At 41.0% G+C, this 21971-nt stretch overlaps 2 protein-coding genes across 5 annotated transcripts in view; one reads left to right on the plus strand and one right to left on the minus strand.

Annotated features, from left to right (window-relative positions):
- The window catches only part of WDR7 (WD repeat domain 7), a 292206-nt gene that overhangs the window by 236284 nt on the left and 33951 nt on the right, over nucleotides 1-21971 (plus strand). The gene's annotated exons all lie outside the window — the stretch shown is intronic.
- LOC119054130 (40S ribosomal protein S15a-like) lies at nucleotides 17825-18196 on the minus strand. The gene has a single exon (XM_053664158.1). The coding sequence runs from the start codon at nucleotides 18194-18196 to the stop codon at nucleotides 17825-17827; it is 372 nt and encodes a 123-aa protein (XP_053520133.1).

Here is a 21971-nt window from a genome sequence, read left to right on the forward strand (position 1 = left end):
ATGGACAGTAAAATACCTGTCGATCAAATAAAACACCTGAGTCTTTATAAACTCAGTGAAACATAAGAAAACAAAGAATGCCCTAATTATATCAAAAATGTATTTGTCGTTGGGTACAGTTATGTTCGGTATGTCAGGAACACCTCATCAAAGAGTCGTTTCTCTGTAGGGGGAGAGAGGCTGTCTTTTCAGGAACGGCACAGACAGGCTGCTTTCTTATGTGCGAAGGGTGCACCTGTATTTCTGTGGCCGACCATGGCCAGGCCTGCCTTTGGCCAGGTAATGAAGGCAAAAGTGGAAGTGAGGCTTGATTGTACAGGTATAGCTGTAGCCTCTAACGTCTTAGCTGTGATCTCTCGAAGAGCAGGGGGTAAATTCTGGAATGCGAACCGTGCCCCATCCCACAGGCTGATTCGAGAAAAAACAACGGGCCTGAAGTCCCAGCTTCCCTGGCCTTACACTCCCTGTGGGTGGACGCGCTGAGTTTCCGACGCACCTTCACAAGGAAAGAAGGCGGCCACAGGGCACGTTGCCCACCTCCTTCTCCTCGTCTCCTGAATGTCCTCTATTCCGCTCCTTGGTGCTTTCAGTGCTGCCGAGGGAGAAGCAGCCCTGAACTCTGTCCAAACCCATTTGCACCTGGCTTCAACCTTGATTTATCCCAACGTTGACCAGCCTGGCTTACCTTCGTTTTTCAGCCAACAAAATTTTTCTGACTGGTCCAGTCAGTCACATTGTTACATTCAGGTATCTGCCAAGCATGTAACTAAACTAATGAGCAAACCAGAAAAACCACAACTGTCTTACAGTAAATATGGAATATGAGGAAGATTGCCTCCTTGTGTTCCAGTCGAACTCCCCTTCCCTCATTCCCGTTTGCCCTCAACAGCCCATGTTGGAATTAGAATCGCCAGCTTGTGGGAAACACTCATTGTCACAGGAGAGAAGAAGGGCAGACAGATAAAGGGGATGTTCTGCAGCAGAGCCCACAGGTCCGGCTCCTGGCTTGAAGGTGGGGTGCAGGGTGTGGGAGGAAGGGGTAGCTGGTGGCGAGAGGAAGAATTCCAGGGTGACTCCCACTTTGAGTCCTGAGCACCTACATAGATGGTGGTGACATCAGTGACTGTGAGACGGGCAGTCCAGGAGCAGGGATGATGTCAAGGCTTGGGTATTGGACATATTCGAAGGTTATCTTATGTTTGAATAACAATAAAATAATATACAGCTGTAGGAAAACGCATTAATCAGTCCTCTACCCATTAACATTTAAGCCCTCCCCCAATTCCTCACTAGTGTAAATAGCACTACATTGAATAGGCTTATTTATGTAATTTTATGCCTATCTGATTCTTTTTAGAATAAATGCCTGAATGTACAGTGTTAGGACAAGAGAGCTACGCCTTTGACTGCCAGAGTGCTCTGAAATTAATTCCCCACTGTTTATGGGCATTAGTTTCTGCATAGTCTTCATACTATTTCCACGAATAATAGAATGGCTCTTGAACCACAATTAGTCTTAGAACAACAACAATAACAAAGAAACACCATAGTCGGTCTGTTTTGCCCCATATATATTTTCATTTTAGGCAATAGAGTGTTCATTCAGTTATTCATGAGTTATCTCTTATTTGTAAAAAATACTGAAAAATTCAAGTTACAGTAGCTCTATTTTGCACCAGACACTGTATTATATGCAAGTGATCAAAAAACAAGTATGAATTGTTCCTACCCTCCAGCAATTTATAATCTGCTTTAGAAGACTGACATAAAGCTGTGGTTTGAATACTCTGATCATCCCTTCCAGAAAAGCAGTCTTGGGGGGCACGCAAGGGGACCACTCGCCCAGACCCAAGTGGGGTCTCGGCAGAGTAGTCGGAAGGTGTCTGAGGGAGAGGGTGTCTGAACTGAGCCAATGACAATTAAGAATTGGGGAAAAAAGGGGAAGGGCAAGGGGCATTAGTCCAGGCAGAAGGTACAACATCTAAGAAGCCCAAAGGAACAAGAAAGTGTAGGGGAAGCATGTTTACAAAAAACTGAGACATTTTCCCAATATATGTGAAGGTACACGTTATAGCAATTCTCAAGTTAGCATTACACTAGGAACTGCAGGCATCTAATATGGAAAACTGATTCCAGTAGATAAGTACAGACACCTCTCATCTGTGACTTAGTAAATACTAAGCCAGTAATGTAGAGTTTGTAAATAGAGTTACACAGTATTAGCAAGTGTTAAAGAAATTACCGAATGCTAGCATTTTCCATTGATAATATTTTTTAGAAAAGGCGGGGCTTGCCAAGGCATGAAAATGTTTTCAGCGTGGGAATTAAAGCATTCTAATGACAATACACCAGTGTAATTTTCTCTAAAACATTTAATTCTGGCAAGCAGTCTAAGGCTACCACATATCAGAGGAGCTAATATTCCAGACTCCACAGAAATGTCAGCAAACACCTATATTAATAGAAGTTGGGCAAATAATGTGTTCTTCTCTCTAAAAAACAAAGATTTTACTTCTGGTTAGGAGGAGCAGTGGACCTCAGGGATCTGGTGGACAGTAAGATTGATGTTACTTTAAAGCAGACTTTTGAAGCTTCGGGCACCGTTCCCACTGAGCAGAATTCTATAACGCTTATACATCAAGGGCACTTATACACTGATTGCAAAAATCGCAGTGAGAATTGGCCGCAGTACTTAGTCAGACGGTGACATTTTAGGTATTTTCTTCCTGCTCTTTTCAGCAGCTGGTTTTATGGCAGGTGCTTCCCATGACATTCTGAAGCAACAACCAGAAATAAGGCATCAGGGGTGATAACAAGATGGATGGCGGGGGAGGACAATGGCTCCCTGACACCGTGGTGAAGAATTACCTAACAAGCTTCCCTTTTTCAAAGGGGACTGCTGTTCAGAGAAGAGGCTCTGGGAGGAGAAACAGACCTCTGGAACAGTGCTCGGAATTAGACCATCATTTATTCTGAAAGTTTAAAGTGTTTTTAAGAATATTTTAAACTGATGGTCTAGAGGAGTGTTTTTCTGTGTCTGTACCCCGTCACTCACTGCGTATTTCTTGTATCCGTGTTATACTTTAAAGAGCAGTATGCAAGACTTTCACACCAAGAATAAAAAGGAAATTCTATAATCGGAAATACTTGAGGTAGGGAATTCTAGCGTTCACAAGCAGCAGTTATTCCAAACGTTTCCACCCCCCAGCAAAAGAACTGGATGGGCAAAAATGCATTGTGATTCCCCAAATTCACATTCTATCTATATTCTCAATGCCATTCAGCTTCCTTCCTAGCCATTCTCTTTTTCTGCTCCACACCCACAAAAAATGAAAGTATAAATGTCTAAATACATATATTTAGTCCATAAATTTAAAAAATAATAAGCTGAAGAATCACAGGACATTGAATTTATTCTGGATTCACTGGCTTGTATTCTTTATGGTCACCCCTGATATAAAGCACTTGGAACAAGGCCTGGCGTGGAGTCGTCATTCAGTAAAAAACAAATCCCAAGTTTTCTAAATCATGTAATTAGGACATGAGTCTGGGGTTCGTGATGGGTTCTAAAAGGATGTTGATGGTGATTAAGAGAAGAGTATTGTCAAAATTTAGTAGTCCTGCCCTGGCTGGTGAACTCAGTGGATTGAGTGCGGGCCTGTGAACAAAAGAATTGCAGTTCGATGCCCAGTCAGGGCACATGCCTGGGTTGCAGGCCAGTTCCCAGCAGGGGACCCACGAGAAGCAACCATACATTGATATTTCTCTCCCTCTCTCCTTCCATTCCCCTCTAAAGATAACTAAATAAAATCTTTTAAAATTTTTTGGCACTCCTGTCTCCAGCAGAAGTCAGGACGGAGCTCGGGTCCGGGCGTAGGCAGGTGCACAGGTACAAGCCCCGGGATCCAGCGCAGTTGGCCCTGGAACTTACCCGCTGAACCGAAAATGTTGCTCCAATGTGGAATCCGTGGAAAATAATACGTATTTTAACGTTTTTAAATTTTTTAAGTTATCTTTATAGGATTTAAATTCTTATTCATCTCTTGATATGAGACCAAGGCCTTTTCCTTCTAGAATTAGTCCACGGTTTTTTTTTTCCCCTAAACTACCCTAGCTTCTGTTTTTAGTTAAGTAGAATGAGAAATTAAAGATATTTACAACACAGTCTCAGAAGGTGATCCTAGATGTTCATGCTTTTTCCAGTTTTTTACAGTTGTCTGACACCTAATTTCATGAGTGTATATATGTATGTCTTTCTAAAGCTGTCTTTCCATTCCTCACTTAAAATTTGCCATGGCATTGAATTGCACCATATACATAAATAGCACAACTAGCATGGCTCTGCTCAACACCAGGTCACAGAGCTCCGTGGGGGCATAATGGGGGGAGCTTGGCAAAGGGCATGGGAAGTGCTGGCATCCTGCATTCGGTGGCCTCAGTCGGGGTATTTTACAGAGAGAATAGAGAACATTGGTTCACCATCAGAGTCAGCAAAGCAGGAGGAGTCAGTTAAGAAAGATTCTGGTACAATACCTTCGATGCACAGAGCCCTAAGGTGTTCATATGGCACCAGGAAATGCAGAGGGGAGTGGCTGCTGGTGTGAGCAGGGTATTTACAGTCTGGTACCGATAAGAAGATGCAACAGACAAGTGCAGGAAAGTGTGTACTGCTACAGGAGGGTGTGACAGCCACAAAGAAGAAAAGGGTGAGTCCCCTGAAGGTAGGAGACAGGAACGGGAAAGAGTGCCTCAGGACCGTGACACCTGAGTCCTGACTAAGTGTTCCTAGTCCCACATGGAGGAAGAAAACTTCTCAGAATATGGAGCCTCTGCACAAGCACAGACATGTTATTTAGCTTAAAGTGCGTTCCAGGGCCTGGAAGGCTGTGCTGGGAGCAGAGGCTGCAAAGGGGCAGGGAAGTCTGGTGGAGGGAGGAGAGGTAAAGCCTGTCTTTTTTAGGACTGAGATGGTGGTAAGCCTTTCTTGGATAGATCGTTCTTAGTTTGTCAGCAGTGACAAACTCATATGCCTAAAGAGACCCACAAGGGAGCATAAATTAGTAAAACAAGGTAAGCCCTCCTAATACAGCAAGGGAAGATTTACTTTCATTTTTCCACTTTTGATGGCGCCACCTAAGAAATACTCACCTTTCTTTTTCATATTCCTCTATGTAAAACAGCAGCCTAAGCCTTTAATAAAAAGCCAGCTGGTGCTCTAGTTGAGTGTTCGGGGCAGAAGCGGGAGGGCTGGGGACTGCGGCAGACTGCGGGGCAGCGCCCCGTGTCTCGGCATCAGCCATGTCTCGGATCAGCACGGTACCACGTGCAGATGGACAGTGTTGCCTGATCTTCTGATTTTTCAAGGCAAGCTGAGAGTCTCAGTTTTTATGTAAAAATCTCCTGATTTTTAATTGCTAGGGACCTTTGTTAAAAGTTTTTAAGGTATATAAATCAGTACCATGCTGAATGCATTCAGTACACTCAGAGAAACCATCCGAAGAGTTTTAAGCAGTGGAGTGGTGGGATTAGGTATTCCAATTTGGAAGGTCAGGGCTGCGAGGCTGAGCTGAGGAGGATTTGCTCCTTGAGGCTCTGCTAACAACCCAGGCAACAGTTGCTCGGGGCTTGATTGGTGTCGGGGGAACTGGGTGAAGAAAGGGAGTAGGAGCATGATATAGAGCAAGCAGAGAATGTCGAGCTTTAAAATGCAGCATGTTAAATAGATACGCTAAAATATAGATTGATGCCGTAATGAAAACCTAAAAGCAACATTAAATGAAAAAGAAAAGAACAGGCCCTGTAAGAATACATAAAAGCAAAGATTTACATTAGGCATAGAGAGGATTTTTCAAATAATTATTGAATTGGAAAAATTTGAAAGTTGGGATATATTATGTACAAAGTAACGAGAATTAAGGAATTTATTATTTTCTAGAACGAAACACCTAGAGGTGGAGTGGAGTGAGCAGCCCAGCAGTATCCTCTGGCCCTGGTCTTTCCACCTCTCTGGTCCACTCTGTTCCATGTGCTGGGCTCTTACACTGGACCACCTCAGGGCACAGGATGGCTGCCACAGAGCCAGCAACCTGTGCTGAGGATGCCATCCAGGGGTACAAAGGAGACATTTTCCAAGCAAATACACCCTCCAAGAAAGCCTATTCTCATGTCTCAATTGACCAAAATTGCATCACATACCCATTTTTGTAAAACCTGTTGCTGGCAGAGCACACAATGATCATGACTGACAAGCTGAGGTTCACCCCTGAGATTCTGGACAGGGGGTTGGCCTGAGGAAAGCAACCAGCGTCGTTCCTCGAGAGAATTTGGTGATGTCTCCCCAGAGGGTGGTTACCTGGGATGCAGAAGGAAAGAGGACCGATGGCAGACTGTCATGCTACTCACTGTCTTTGGGGACTTGGACAAGTTGCTAGCCCTCTTTGAACCAATTTTCTCACCTGGAAAATGGGGATGGTTTTAGGTCTCCTTGATTAGTTGATCTAGCATGTGTAAGACATTTAGTCGCATGCTTTTACATTTTAAGTGCTCAGTAAAGGGTGGTGGTGGGTTAACAGTCATCTGTAAAAGTCAGTCCAGTGTTGAGTTTCCGAATTTGAAACAGAATTTTTTGTCTTGGTCTATGAATGAAACTTACCAATAAGAGACATTAAAAACACAGAGTAAGCTAATAATAAAGTTCATTTAAAAGGGTCAGCTTTCCCCTTTAGTCCTGCAGAAACAGGGACCTGGGCTGGCAGAGTGCAGGTGCGCCTGCAGAGATCTGGCTCCGGCCCCTCTCCAGACCCCGTCCAAGGGGATGGAGAAGGAGAGGATGGTCCTCAATTCACTGACACTGTGCCTCTTCCCTCCCAGCTCAGCTGATCTGTGCTCCAGCTTCAGAGCTGTGACCACCACACTTGAAGACAGAGTAGGTGCTGAGAAACCATTTGCATTTATTCCTTTGAATGTTTATTTAAGCCAGTCCGCTCTTCCCCCAAGTTACAGCTTAATCTAGAGTATTCATTAATGCAGAAACGGCATTAAAAACATAGTTACTTTCAAAAGAATGACAAAAGCAAGGAAACATCTATATAATGGCCACCACACCGAACTAAATGCTTCTTTCTCACATAATCTGAGAGTGGCCCTTTGTAATAGTGAGAAAGCCAGCTCCCTTAAGCCTCCTGAATTTCTCTGGGCGAACATCCCAGCATATGGCATTGTTACCGTGTTGCTGTAATTTATGTAAATGTGTTGTCAGAGATGAATTAAAACTTACAGTTGTAAATCTACAAGGACATAGCTATAACTCACACAGATTTATTACTTGTAGACACGTATATCAAGCATCTGGAATTACTGCTTCTACTGTAGACAGAGGTTAAAGAAAAAGGTAACAACTTACATGCCATTATACATACATAGCAGCTCGTCATTCATCGGTAGTGGTATGAATACAGAATACAGGTGGACCGTCCTTCACCCAACACAGTCTAATTAGGAAATTCAGCAAGGATGCTGAAAGGAGGACCACCAAGTACATAGTCAGAGTATTTAGTCTTAGGCTGCGTTACTAACTTTGTTACTTACCTTCTCTGTGCCTAAGTTTACTGGGTACGAGACTGTCTGTCACAAACTCGCTAATACCAACCCGGTACACTCTGCGTGGTCTTTGTCAGGAAGCCATTGCGTTTGTTTGCTCATTCATTCATTCTGTGCGTACCGTAGATCAGGCATTCATTTTGTCTTTGAGGCTGAAAGAAACAATGTAGTCCAACTTCCTTATTTTTACAAAAAGAGCAAAGTGAAGACAGAAAGATAAGGTGCTTTACAGAAGGATGTGGGAGAGCTTTTGAGAACTGCAAAGATGCATACAAAGGGAAGTAACTATTAATCATAATACAAAGCCAATATCTCTTCTTTGCGTATATGTTTAGTACTCCATGGATGTTCCTGTCTAGGAGTTCCTTTTCTATAAATTCACTGGCTATTGTCATTTAGCATTGTCCTTTCCAAAGCAGGTGGCCTATCAGAATCATGTAGGCTATTTCGAATTAGATCACTTACCACAGACCTTTGGAATCAGAATCTCGGAGACAGGGACCCTGATGCCTACATTTCTTAGGGTGCTCCTGGGTAACTCTAACACAGGCTAGAGCTGGGAATCACTGGGTTTTCTGCATAAAATCGCAGGTTATAGAAAGAGCAAATAATGTGTGAATTACCATTGTCAGTCCTCCATGGTCTATCAAACCAAATAATTTAAAAATAAAGAGAAGTAGCTTGTATTAGATCTAGACTTCCAAAGACTGAAACAGAGCCTTGGGATGAGTGGAATTTGGTTTGGCTGTCACCGTTAAAGAGGCAGTGTAGCCACGTTAAAGAAAGGATTAGAGGAGAAAACCCGTGATAATCCCCCACAACAATTTTGTTTGCACATTACTTATTTACATGTGTAACTATTCATAGATATTTGCAACCATAGTTTATATATTTCTGCATTTGCTTTCAAACATTACATAAAATAATAAAATTCTAGTTGATGAAGTTTTAGTTATCCTTTTCTATACAGAAATTTTTCTCACTGCCCTGAGCTGAGGCCAGGATCCCCACGACTTCACAGTGCATTTGAGAGTTTTCCTGTGAAGCTCTGCCTGTCCAGCCTGACAGAGCTTTAACCAGCTGCTGTTGGGTACACGCAGAGCCTCCCTTTCTCTCCACAGTCCCCTTTCTGATGACTTTTCTATTCTTCAAGTGACAACGGGAGGGAGCCCCTTCCAGATAAAATCACTAACAGAAAATGTGCTCACAGAAGCCATCAGTATCTGTTAACCCCTTGTAGCTTTGTCCTGCACCAGGGGTTTTCTCCAGCTGCTTAGCTACAATGCACCATCCAAGACCCTTCTCTTTCTGGGTATCTCTCACAGTGTGGAGTGATCTTTTCTCTTGCTGCAGCATCCATTCAAATTATTTATCAATTTAATAAGTATTAACTATTTACTCTACACCAGCACTATGTTAGTGCTGCACACTGGTATAGTGAGGTATTTCTTCTTAATGATCATGGGGAAAGCAATGCTTCCTCCCAAGACTTAGCTGGAAGACGGTTTTTAGCTTTTCACTGGATTCACGACTTGCTCTTCCAAGCTGTGAATCCAAATTCCCAGGACGTGAGCCATTTCCGCATCTGTGGAAACTAAGCATTTAGTTTGTCAATACATCCTTAATAATACCCTACGGAAATGACCCACCAAGGAGATAAAGAGCAGCAGGAGACAAGACGGGAGGTGGGCTGGCGCTGGGTCACAGAGGCCCTTGCGTTATGTGGAGGAATTTTGGTATTATTCTAAGTGCAGTGGCAAAGTAGTAAGGTTTCCTCTGCTTTAACTGCTGTGTGGGGAATGGACTGAAGGGAGACAAAAGTGGAAATGGGAGGACCAGTTACAAGGCTGTTCTAGAAGTGACGACATTCTAGACTGGTGTGGGCACAGTGAAGGCAGAGAGAAATGGACCGATCTGAGATGAATGTGAAGATAAAGTGGAACGCATGCTGCGTTGGTATGGTGATTGAAAATGAGGTGTTAAGTACGCTTTCCAGGTTTTCGGTTTCAGCAACAGAATAAATGGGACATATTGGAACCAGAGCAGATGTATTTCAACGAGCTACAGAATGTTTGCCGAAGGAGAACACCTGACCCGTGGTTACCAGGTAACACAGTTAGCAGTAGGAAAAGGTCCGAAACATTATGAAAGATACTGTTTTGGTTGGCCATGAAGAAATTACTCCTGCATGTTGTTTGTAGACTACTACGTTGACACTATTATTCCGAACTGTTTTAATATTAACTTAAAGCAAACCCCCAAAATTCAAGTGGCATTACGTCTATGCTAATGAGAATAATGAGAGGACCATGAACACAGACCTTTGAAATCACAGACTAAGATGAAAAGCTATGCCATTATACCTGACTTTAACAAGGGTTATTTGTCCAGGGATTTCAAGAACATGTATTCCTTTAAGGTTTGGTGCATTGCAAAGGCACTCAGCTTCTAAGTATTCTTTTTTTAAAAAAAAAAGGTTTTATTTATTTATCTTTAGAGGGGAAGAGAAAGGGAGAGGGAGAGAAATATCAGTGTATGGTTGCCTCTTGTGTGTCCCTTGCTGGGAACTGGCCTGCAACCCAGGCATGTGCCCTGACTGGGAATCGAACCACAGTTGTTTGGTTTGCAGGCCCTCTGTCAATCCACTGAGCTACGGCCAGCCAGGGCTGCTTCTGAGTATTCTTAAAGGAAATTACTCAACAGTCCTGTACTTCTAGAATTAAAGGTCATATCTTTTTTGTCAAGGATAGAGCATTATTTGGATATACGATTGTCAAATATATTTATATGTAATATAAATATATCATGGCCAAAGCATCCTTTTCAGGTTAGCAAGAAAGAGGTATCAGTTTCAGTGAGCACAATTTTTAGAACTTTGCTCTTAATTTTCTGTAAATAGGAAAGAGGTGGGTCCATTTGCCTTTTTGAATTTCCACCAGGGAAAAGCACATGGCCCCACAGGCTGCGGTATTTCCTGAGGGTTTAGCCATGTCACTGAAGAAAGAGCTGCACTCTGATTTTTCACCTTTTCCATAAAGCAATAGAGAGCTGTTTTCAACAGCCTTTGTCTGGCTTTTACATTGATTTTAAATCACCTGGATTGATCATGTGGTTATGGGACTTTAAAAATCCCACCAAACACCAAAGCCTCTAAACACAATTAGAATTGAGGGGTTTTTAATCTGCTGGCATTATGTCCGTAGGAGTACATTTTAAATTATCCTAACTTCTGCTCCTGTTTGGTGGGGGGAAAGTGCTGCCCTAATTAGCGTGTAATGTCTAGGGTTTTGCAGATGCGATATCTAAGCACGCAGAAATGTTCCTAGTTTTCAAAATGAGGAGGCATCTAAAATCTATGTCTGCCTTTGAGTGTTTCACTTGCCTGGGCAGTTTCCTCAGCCAATAAGAGAAAAAGATGCAAATGAGCCAGCTGTCAGGTCACACACTCCTCAGTCCTAGGACTTAAGCAAGCTGATCTCAACCAGATCTGACAAAGAGGTGGAAGGGCTAAAATTAAATAGGTCAACACAGATTCTTTAATAATCGGAAGATGTGAAGGGACAACGAGGGATCCCATAGGGAAACTGCTTTTTAAAGACTGCTGATATTACTGCTTTTCATGTCAGATCGCCCACCATCGGTGGCTTCTGAGTCGTCTGCTTTGATGCTGCAGCAGCCTCTATTTGTCACTAATTATGCTTTAAAGTATTTCCATAAGATTAGTGTTTTAACAAAGTAAATGTAGAGGTTCAAACTACTCTAAGAAGCTGACTTGCCTTTCTTAAAGGCGCGTATTTTTTCCAAGGCTGGCTACCGTACTTACATTTTGTTATTATGGTTGCTAGATAGTGTAATACAAGTTTTCAAAAATGGAAACCTGCTTTTAACCATATTGTACCAACCTACTAGTCATCAGTGGAGTGTGGAATAGACAGTCTGTACACAGTTTCCCTCCTACCTGGAGACTGAGTTTACTTATCCCAGACTTCAGTAATTACACACACTCAGGAGTAAGCTCCTGCTCAGTCTCCTAAGAGGAAAAGATAGTAAGCACCAACAACGAAATTGGTTTTGAATTTTTATTCTTTCTAGTTAAAAAATGTGTCCCCACAATAACAATAATTTTGGAGGATTTTTATGGTAGTGAATTACGAAATATTATAGTACCATTTTTCTCAAAACCTACAAATACTTGTCAGGGAATAAAAGAAAAAAGAAAGTCTTCATCAATAAGCTGAACAAATAAATAACATTCTTTTATTAAAGTGCCATTAAAATCCTGGAAGTGGCCAGTGCTTTGTTTCCTAAATTGACTCACGAGGCATTTTACACAATTGTAGTTTTTTCTTTTCCTCGAATATGCTTTTAATATTGTAACAATAGGAATGTATCACAGTCCTTCCTCTATCATTATGTTGGAGGACTATTTACAGTATTTCCCGCTTGAGCTAGTGCACATTCTAATGCATTTAGATGTTATTTTATCTATTGGGAAAAATAAGCATTAAACCTTAAACTGTTTTTTCACTATTCTTTTTTTCTGGCAGCACATTTTTTTTCATGTTTCAAGAAAGATGGCTTTACATAGCAACTTAAAAATAACATCTAATGATTAACAGAATGATGGATGTGATGAATCACCTTTTTCTTGAGAAATAATAAATCAACATATTTCCACCCCATAAGGTTTTACTGTAAAATGTGAAATGTTAGCATCATATTTTTAACAAGGTGTCAGAGGCAAAAAAAGCTGTTGACAGAATGCTGCCCTTCTAACCAGGAGAATACAGTAAAATGCTGTGCTCCTGTTTTGGAAACAAAAGTAATTCAAATATAATTTACAGTTTCCTAAATTTAGTCTGGTTTTACTCCTTGCTTACTTCTCTAACGATAAGTAAGCATGGACACAATCAGCTTCCACATTATCAATATCAGACCCCAAAGTTAAGAAAATAAAACATTCTCTGTGTCTCCTTACTCACAAAAATCGTGGTGATATTTAAGTAATTCTACCCTGGTCCTTATTTAGGTGACTTTCCTTTTTCTTTTTTTCCTTGTTCTGATTTCATTTTTAACCAGACTTTGTAGTGTATCCTGTTTGGATTTTTGGGAAGCCTTATTGAAGGGTGAATTTGTGATTGCATTAGAGGTCAGTTGGTTGTTAGCTGCCCAGCCAGTTTGCTTCCCTTCCATCCGGGGGGTGTTTTCCCGGAGTGGCCCTGTTGTGGGAAGTGGAGCAGAGCAGGGTCCTCCCCCGGTGGTATTGATTTGCCCTTCAGCGATGTGCAGTGCAGAGAGGGCCTCAGGCCTTGGTGTTGATTATCTACACAGTGTCTCTGGGAGCGTTATTGACCCATTGCCGCCGACTGCCTGTGGCTCTTGATTTTTCACACCGTCTCCATGACACTCATAATAAAACATACTATCTTATTGCTGCCCAGCTTCGAGAGCCAACTGATTCGGCCTTAGACCACCGAATGTTTCTGGAGCACATTTATTGTATGTGGGTGAAGGGTTGTAGCAATTTCAGGAGTCCGTCTTGTGTAGTTTTAATAGTTACCTCTGTGGCAAGATTCCACACACACTATTGCATTTTTATTCCCTTTAAAAAGCCAGTCCTCCCTTTGCAGATATTGTTAACATGAAATTTTGCATTATGATTATAAACTAATTTTAAAACATTGGAAAAATAAAAACAGTATTCTGTATTACCATTAGGCTTGACATGTTGCTATAATGCTCATTTTCAAAACTAAATATCGAAATGTCACAGGATTATGCTATGATTTATTACCATAGTGAGTGATAGATTTTTGAAGTTTCTGATTGTATTTGATTAACATGTTTTTACTTTGCTATTGCCACAATGTCCTCCATTATACATTTTAACATCTGATAGGGCATCAAGTTATAGGAAGTCATGTAAAATCTGTCTTCTCCGGTATCTTGGAAGAATTTTTTCTATTGAACTGTAATTAGTGGAAAATGGATTTCTTTGAGCATCTTTTTGTTGTGTATTGGAGGTTTCACATATTTTAGTATCAGATTATTTTAATTTTTATTTCCTGTACAGTTCCCAGTCCAAAATTAGCATAATAATATTTTTTTGTGCCCTAAGTGTTGACTTGTGGTGTAGTGTTGCAGAAAGAGCTCAGAGATTCTGAGAAACAGACTTGGCTTTTGTTGGTACAAAGAGAATAAAATGTACATTTCTCAGAGATGCTTTAGATATTTTAACCCACTGTCAATGCCATTACTAGTGTAAATGATGATACAGGTCAAGAGAGAGCAACTGCTCTATTCTTGCCAGAAGTGGCTGGACATTTTTATAGAAAAGATAAGCCAAAGCTTATCTTCCAGGTTCAGTGAGTATTGTTAGTTACTCTTCACTGAAGTTGTCCTAGAGTGTTATCATTAGTCAGCGCAAACAAGTTCCTTTAACAAACCCATTTTCAAAAAATTCAGGTGGGGGAATTATAATAAAGCTAATTTCTGCTTATTAGTATGTGTCCGACTTCTCGAATTTCTTGAACTAGGATCTGTGTCAAAAATGTTTGCTATCACACTGATGGCAGTGTGTTCAAATTATTAGTAGCTCACCTCTGGAAGGTGTTAATAGTTTGACAGTTTATATCAGCGAGCTTCCCCATTTAATTTTTTAACACCTTGAAATCATAGTTTATGTGTTAGTTGGTGGGTTTAGTTTTTGTGTCTTCTTGTTCTATCAAATTTTAGTAGGTAGGTTTTATGTATGTGGTTTTCAAGATGTATGTTTTTTAAAATATTAAACTGTCATAAAATAAGAGTTTTTAATTAAAGTTTTTAGCCTACAGCACAGCCTCCTAGATTTGTACAAAACCCCAAGCAGCGGAACTGTCCAATACCCCTCAATCCTTCCCCAGTGTAATTAGAACCCAATGACAGAAAAATCAGGAAAAGATCCCTCCTTAGCGTTGTTAATTCTCCTCCACATTTCTACACGCCGCACCTCATGAAGTTTTAGGACAAGCGTGATGAGAAGAGATGCAGTAACACCTCTGTAACTCACCAGCAGAGGCCTTTCCCAAATCTGGGTACACAGGCTTAGGCAACATTCCGTTCCCCTCTGGGGAAAATGCCAGCATGCGCTGGACCTGTGGTTATGCCGGCATCCACGGATTCAGTGCCCACAGCCTGACGGGCCTGAATCATCTCTGCAGGAGTCAGGTACCAAGTTTACTGTACACCAGGTTCCCAGTGGTTGTGAGCCCTCCCACCTGATGGTTTCTGATAGCGCGAGGTTTGTGTTCCCCGTAAGCCTGAGTGTTTCAATGTCTTTGGATATTCAGAACCACTTTCAAGTGCATGAGGCTTCCTCTGACCGAGTCATAGTTATCAGGTATTGCAAAGGTTAAGCCTTATCATCCGCACCAAAAAAAAAAAAAAAAGGTGAGGTTTCATCAAAAACTTCCATCTTCACAACCTTTCGACCACAATTTGATGATGATTATTGATTATTTCACAGCCTTTCACTCCCGCTCTGCTGCTGCGGCCAGTCCTGATACACAGATAGGGCTGCAGTCCAGCTAAAATAAGACTCCATCTTGATAATGGACTGAGATGAGATACTGTTATTTGATAAAGATAATTGATGTTTCACAGTGAATTGGGAAGCAGCTTCAAGTGCACTGTACCTGGAGCTATATTCCACCCACAAATATGGCAGTTGTATATAAAAATAGAACAAAAGAACTAAAGTTAAATATTCAAATATGGCTGTTAAGAGCATTTGGTGCTATGATTTTTTTAAGCTCTAGTGGAAAAAATAGGAAGGAGCATAGCGTGCTTTTTTTCCTGTTTGGTTTCAGGTTAGTTTGTTAAAATCTTATATGGCGTGGGTGTTATCAATCAGCTCTGTTGCAGACTCACTGCCTAAATTCTGTGTTTGGATCGTGATGAATTACTGTCAGGCATAAGCTGGGTATCTTAGGTCAGAGTTAAATTTCATGTTATCATTAATCTCTGCAACATTTTACATACAGTATGAAAACCCAGTTTAAATTATTGACCATAAGCATCATTCCTCATGGCAAATGCAATTCAGATGATCTGTGAATGCAGGTTGCATTTCTCCTCATTCATTATTAACAGATTCCTCTAAACATAATAGTAACTCCCTGTATGTGTTCGTTCATGATTCCTCCAGCTACCAGGTTTAGGTTGATTAAGGTATCATTCATCTTAGATACGGTTCATCCGATTTCTTTTAGTCTTATCACCTTCATAACCCCTAATTAAGCAATACAGCTTGACAGAGGGTATGGTTATCATGAGATAATGACACCCCAAGTGCACTGTGAGGCACAGGGTTCAGCTGAGCACTTCTAAACCTCTGGGGGCGTGATTATCTCATGATAAACATGCCCGGTTGCTGCTCATCACACCGCTGTTGCATACACACGCGTAGTGCTGGAGTTAGGGAGGAACCGACACCTCCGCATCCGCCTTCTTACCCACCCAGGCTGTTGCTTTCATACAGCCATTGATTCAGATCTGAGACTCAGGAGCCAAAGTTTGAACCCATAAGCTTTTATTTCACTGTTTAAATAGTATCCATTGACTTGCCACATACATCTTTGAACAAAATATAGATTTACTCTTTTTAAGGTAAAGTTTCTATAGAAGAAAGGCCTCCTGGAAAGCAAATATATTTTTTGTTGTCCTGATTTTGTAGCAGTTGGTGGAGCCCACCACAATGAGCAGTGAAAGATCAGGTGCTCTTTACCCCCAGAGGAATCACGCCTGTGCTTACATGCAAATGAAGTGATTCAGGAGTTCAGAGTTCTGTGGGAAGTATTCATTGAATTTTGGGCTCAGAAAATACCTTTTAGCTTATCATTTGTCACTATCACAGTTAAAAATAAACCAGTACAGGGGAGAAGAAAATATTACTTTCGTGACTATGTTTTAATTCATGTTTCTTGTGAATTGATACTATTTCAAGGAAAAATACATTTTATATTCTTGTATAGGGTCTAATTTGGTATTGTATGTGTATGTATTATAAAAATAACTTTTGAATACTTTCATGGCTGACTTTTTAATATTTTTAGTGTGAATTTAAATTAATTGTGGCTTTTGAAACAAAAATATTTCACTAGAACTGTCTGTGATGAAGAAAATGTTCATTGTCTACGTTTTCCAATATGATAACCACTGGCCACAGATGGCTAATGAGGCTGTATTTTAATTTTATTTCATTTTAATTAATTTGAATTAAAATAGCTGCATTTGTCTAATGGCTAACATATTGGTGATAGCATAGTTCTAAAGGGGAAAAAATAAGGGAATCCCTGAAAGTTAATCTTTCTTAAGCTCTTCTTGCACAATTACTGAGAAATGAATGGCTTTGTGGCTTAATAGAGTATTTTCCAAGTAATTAGTCTATGTCAGCAATTTTCAGCCATTGTGCCAGAGCACCTTGGTGTGTCGCAAGACTTTTTAAAACCTGCAACACCTATTTTAGTCAGAGACACAGACCTCCCTTAGATTGTCAAATTTAAAAAAAGAGGCAACAGCCAAAACAATAGCCAACACAAATAACTTTGTGAATGAATCAAAGTTATACCTACTTCATTTTTATAAGATGGGCAAAAAATATATTTTCGGTGAGCCTCAGTATTTTAGTAATTAGCCTATGTGTGCCAGGAGAGGAAAAAGGGTAAAAATGGCTGCACCGGTGAGAAAGGTACCTTCCAGCCTTTTTACCTGTGTCCAGCAGAGGATCAGAGCAGCTGATCTGGGAGCCATGCATGGGAGTGGCAGTCCTTTCACTTTTCTAGCTCCTAGTGAGAACCACCATGCTCCAGCACCTTACACTGAATTTTAAACAGGTGTTTAAAAAAAAAGAAAAAAAAACAGTGGGAGGGAGTTATTTTAAAATAAAAGATGCCACGGACAAGATCATTTGATCTCTGACATTTCCTTCAAAACAGTATAGGAAGGGGGAAAGAGAATGGGCCTGTGGATGAAACCAAATTAACCCTGAATTGGTAGTTATTGAAGCTGGGTGCAGGGTATGTAGAGATTCATTGTACTATTCTGTCTGCTTTTGTACATGTTGAAAATTTCTATAATAATTTAAAATGCAAGTACCTGTAAATACGGAGCTAATATAAAATTTTTTCCACTGGGGCATTTTATTTGCACATATGTATTACATCCCTAGAAAAAAAGAATCCCAGGATTATCCCTCCTGTGTGTTTCGTCTTGCTTCTTTATGGTCCATGATGCCTGCTGAGGTCGTCAGTGCAATGACACTAAACTGATGGGACGGAAGCAGGTTGTTCCGCCATTTTTCTAGACCTCTGAGTTGCACATCGGATCTGGGGCTGATCGCTCCACGCTTGTTCCACCTGCCAGTGAGGTTCACAGCGATTTTCCCAACTCCGTGTTCATCAGTGATTTCAAATTCGCCAGTGCAGCCATGCCTCATCATCACAGTTAGAAACCAGACGATGACTTGGGAGCATGGCCTGATGAGAACCTGGCGCTGGCCTCTCTTTTCAGCAGCGTTGATACTCTTGAGAGCATCAGCCAGGACATTCGTGCGCACCATTATGGCAGCACGGAAAGACGGCAGAAAGAGCAATATAAATATTAACATCACTACCAACAATACCTATGCACAGTTACATCACAGTGTCTCTACTTTAAACTCCTACCTGTCTCCCCACCCCCGTCTCTCACCAGGCTCCCCCGCAGTCTCTGTGCTTAGGCCATTCTATCTTATTATTATTATTTATTCTACTATTTCCTTTTCTCTTTCTCACACCCCAGGACCTTGGCACATGCTATTTTCTCATTTAAGTCCTCTCTTTTCTACCCTATATACGCTATCTTCCTCCTTCCCTTAAATTAACTGCTATCCTTACATGTTTCTAAACCCAACTGTCATTTACCATTTACTACCTGACTAGCACACCAAGTTGTACTCATATTTGTGGGCATTAGACTAATAGTCATTCAGTTCAGGACACATCCAGACGTCTGGCTGTCCACCCCCTGTTCTCTTGAGATTAGAATCAGGATGCATGCCTTTCACAGCTTTGGATGCAACATAGGATGATTGTACCACCTTTCCTGTGCCACCCTCCTCCTCCTCCTTTGTTTTATAAATAGTGCAGGAGAAACCGGTCAAGTGAGATTTGGATTAATCTTCAGGGAGGTGAGAGATGATGGTACAGGAGAGAGTGTCTGCTCCACTGGGAGAGGGGGTAAGAACTCTAAAATTTTAGACATCACAGGCACCGATCAAAAAATGTTTGTGGACCATACTAGATCTGCAGACAGTCTATATATGTGGGTAGAAACATGAGTGGTTAAGAAAAAGAAATGTATTTCTGTTCAGTTTTTAGTATCTTATACTTCTATTTAAAATACGGTTTATTTAGCCAGAGCCCAAGGTATTTAAAATGTGAATCTCAATACCTGCCTTAAAATGTGGTCCCAGAAATCTCTAAGAGAAACAAACTACTCGTGGAGAGAGGGGATCCACTTCTTTCCATCGTTTCTCATTGCGAGTTCACGTGTCATTTATAAAGTGTTCAGACTATTATTATCTTCCAAAATGTACCTTGTATTACGGTGTATATCATATAAACATATTTTGCCAGAATGTTAACATTTTTTATTCTCCTTCAAGTCAATCAATCACATTAACCATTCGAAGTTGAAGATACGAGCCCTGCTCAGTGTAAAGTAACCTCAAGCCCATGCTGTTTAATTTCATAAAGCTCTCATAATGAAAAAGAATAATTCAGCTAATCAAATAGCAACTTCCTCTCTCCTTACCTGTCTTGATTAAGGCAACTGGTCATCTTAAATCACTCCTTCAGCCTACGAGTCCATTCCAAGCTAGACACGTGTCCATGGCCAAATGCATTACTGCGAATGCTTTCAAGTTGGGAAGATGGGGGTGCCTACCTCCTTTGTGGAGCAAGCAACAGGACACAGCAATTCAGCAATTTGTGAATTAAAGTCTGTCGGGGGGAAGAAACCATAGTCCATCTTTATAAAGGGCAAGTTGTTTATGTGGGTGTTTCTTAAACTACGGTGTCTCAGAAATGATGGAACCAGTACCAGGACAAATAGGGGGTGTGGAGCCTTTACACACAGAACATTCCCAAAAGAGGGAATTTGTTCATGCCAATTTTAAAATTAAAATCAAAGCTCGAGTTTTTCCAACAGAAGAAAATAATACATATCTAACAATAGAGCGTAGGAACTAACAGATAGCTCTGATAAGATCCTACCTAATCAGGGGTATAAATGGAAAGCTTCATGGTTTAGGCCAAGAGGGGCCATGTGATAGAAATGGAGAACTGTTCCCAGTCACAGGTAGTGTGAGTGCAAACCCAGTGGAGCGAAGGCCCATGGACCAGACTTCTCCAGGTCGCATCGCCTTCCCCGCTCCCGCTCTGTCACCTCTCCAGGCCGACCCAGCCTCTCCCCAAACACGTCACAGCAGTAGGAGTTCAGGGATGGGGCGGTAAAGAGAGCCTGCGGCCTGTCCTTGTGTAAGTTTCTTGTTAAGAGGTAAACCCCAAGTCGGAGTACTCACTGCCCTTCCTTTGGAGCTTGACTGAGAGAAGGGGTAATGGCCTGGTCTTTCCAGCAATGTGTTCCTCCCCAGCTCAAATCTGTATTGTGTCGTTGTAGGTAGCTGACTACCTATTAAATCTATTTTTACATATGTGGCAAATAAGTTGAAGGAAACAGAGCACTTTGGGGAGAAAAAAGGAGGCCCTAGGTAGGCTAATAAACTGGCCTGTGAAGAAGGAAAGTAGAAAACCCTCTTGAGTGATTTCGGAAACACTCAAATTGTTGAAATATGTACCTATAAGCCTAAGAAATTATATCCGATAGCAAGAATTTGGAATTCAGAGAAGAAAACTTTTTCTCAAGTTTCTACCAAATAACTTAGCTCTTATCAAAGAACAGTTTGGCATATAGATGCCAAGGTTGACATAGTAATCAATTTAATTTTTTCTCTTATTTTCCTTTGGAACGATGCCATTTGCTATAACAAGATGGGGCTGCCTGGAAAAATGGAAAAGTTGCTGACCGCTCTGCGAAGCCACATACTGTGATTTTAAAGTTTTATTATCGTAAAAAGTGTGACGTCGTGTCTAGGGTAAAGGCTCTTAAAAAAATTGAATTTGTATCAGAAGAAATGCAGAAATGTATCTCATTTACCCCTGTCTCCCAGGGTAGGCATTTTCAGCTTTTAACTCTGTAAATGCTCCACGCTAAGTGTGTTAGCAAAGCACTTTCTTCAGGCTGTCCGAAGGAGCTTCTGTCTGGGGAAGACGTGGGCTGCGGGGGTGGTGGGTTTTTTCTCTTCGCCCTAATTTATAGGAAAGCCTTTCACAGGAAGGGTATTTTCCTGTAAAGTGATCAGTCATCTCCCAGGATAATCTTCACATTACTGGATGCATGCTTGGCAGTGATCAGGCAGATAAATTGCTGTCAGTCAGTTGTGTGGCAGTCGCTTAGGGAAACAGACTCTTCCTTGCTAGTATATCATTCATTTCTCATTTTTGTTTATTAAAATGGAACCAGTGTGACTGCCCATCCATTACTACAAAGGGAGCGATTTTCTCTGCAGTCTACATGAGTTCTGTCGGTTCTGTTGAAGTCAGTGGAAGTCTTGGAAACTTGAGGCTTTCTGAGTTCCTTCCTTTTCAACCCTTCTGCTCATTTCTGATCACTAAAAATGGTTTCTCATCTTCTTAAGACTAGGAGTTTATTTAGTATGCCCTGGGAATATTTTCCTAGTTGGTGTTTTCTTTCCTAAAGTTTTCCCTGAATAATCTAATTATAAACTCTTATGACACTGGCTGAGTACATTTACACTTGCAAGAGCATTATCTCATAGACTCTGTGATTTTAAACCAAGGAGTAGAGTAGCAAGGCTCTCAGCATCCTGTGTTAGCAGATTATCCATGAACTATTATCCTTATAGTGGCCCTTATGAAACAAATTGGATTGCACACCACGCTAGCACACACGAACCCTTCTAAATCTCCGCAGAGCTTCACTCCATTCTGGCGCCCATCCACAAAGTTCTGGGCTTCAGGATTGTAAGAAGGGCTTTTACCAAACTGACCACATGCTAGACAGTATTACATTTCTAAGGGATCACTAGTAATTTATTAATTCATTCAATAAATATGTCAGGAAGCAATAACACATTACTCAGATGAATTAAATTACCAGAGTACTAGAATTTAAATTGCTAAAACAATTTAGTTTTTTTAGCTGCATGGCAAATATTTGGTTCGTTGAAATAGTATAAGCTAGAGTGTAAGAGACAAAGCCACTTTCTTTTG

The sequence above is a fragment of the Artibeus jamaicensis genome, unplaced genomic scaffold, assembly GCF_021234435.1.
Source record: "Artibeus jamaicensis isolate MK-2021 breed Jamaican fruit bat unplaced genomic scaffold, CSHL_Jam_final contig_354, whole genome shotgun sequence".
Taxonomy (NCBI): Eukaryota; Metazoa; Chordata; class Mammalia; order Chiroptera; family Phyllostomidae; genus Artibeus; species Artibeus jamaicensis.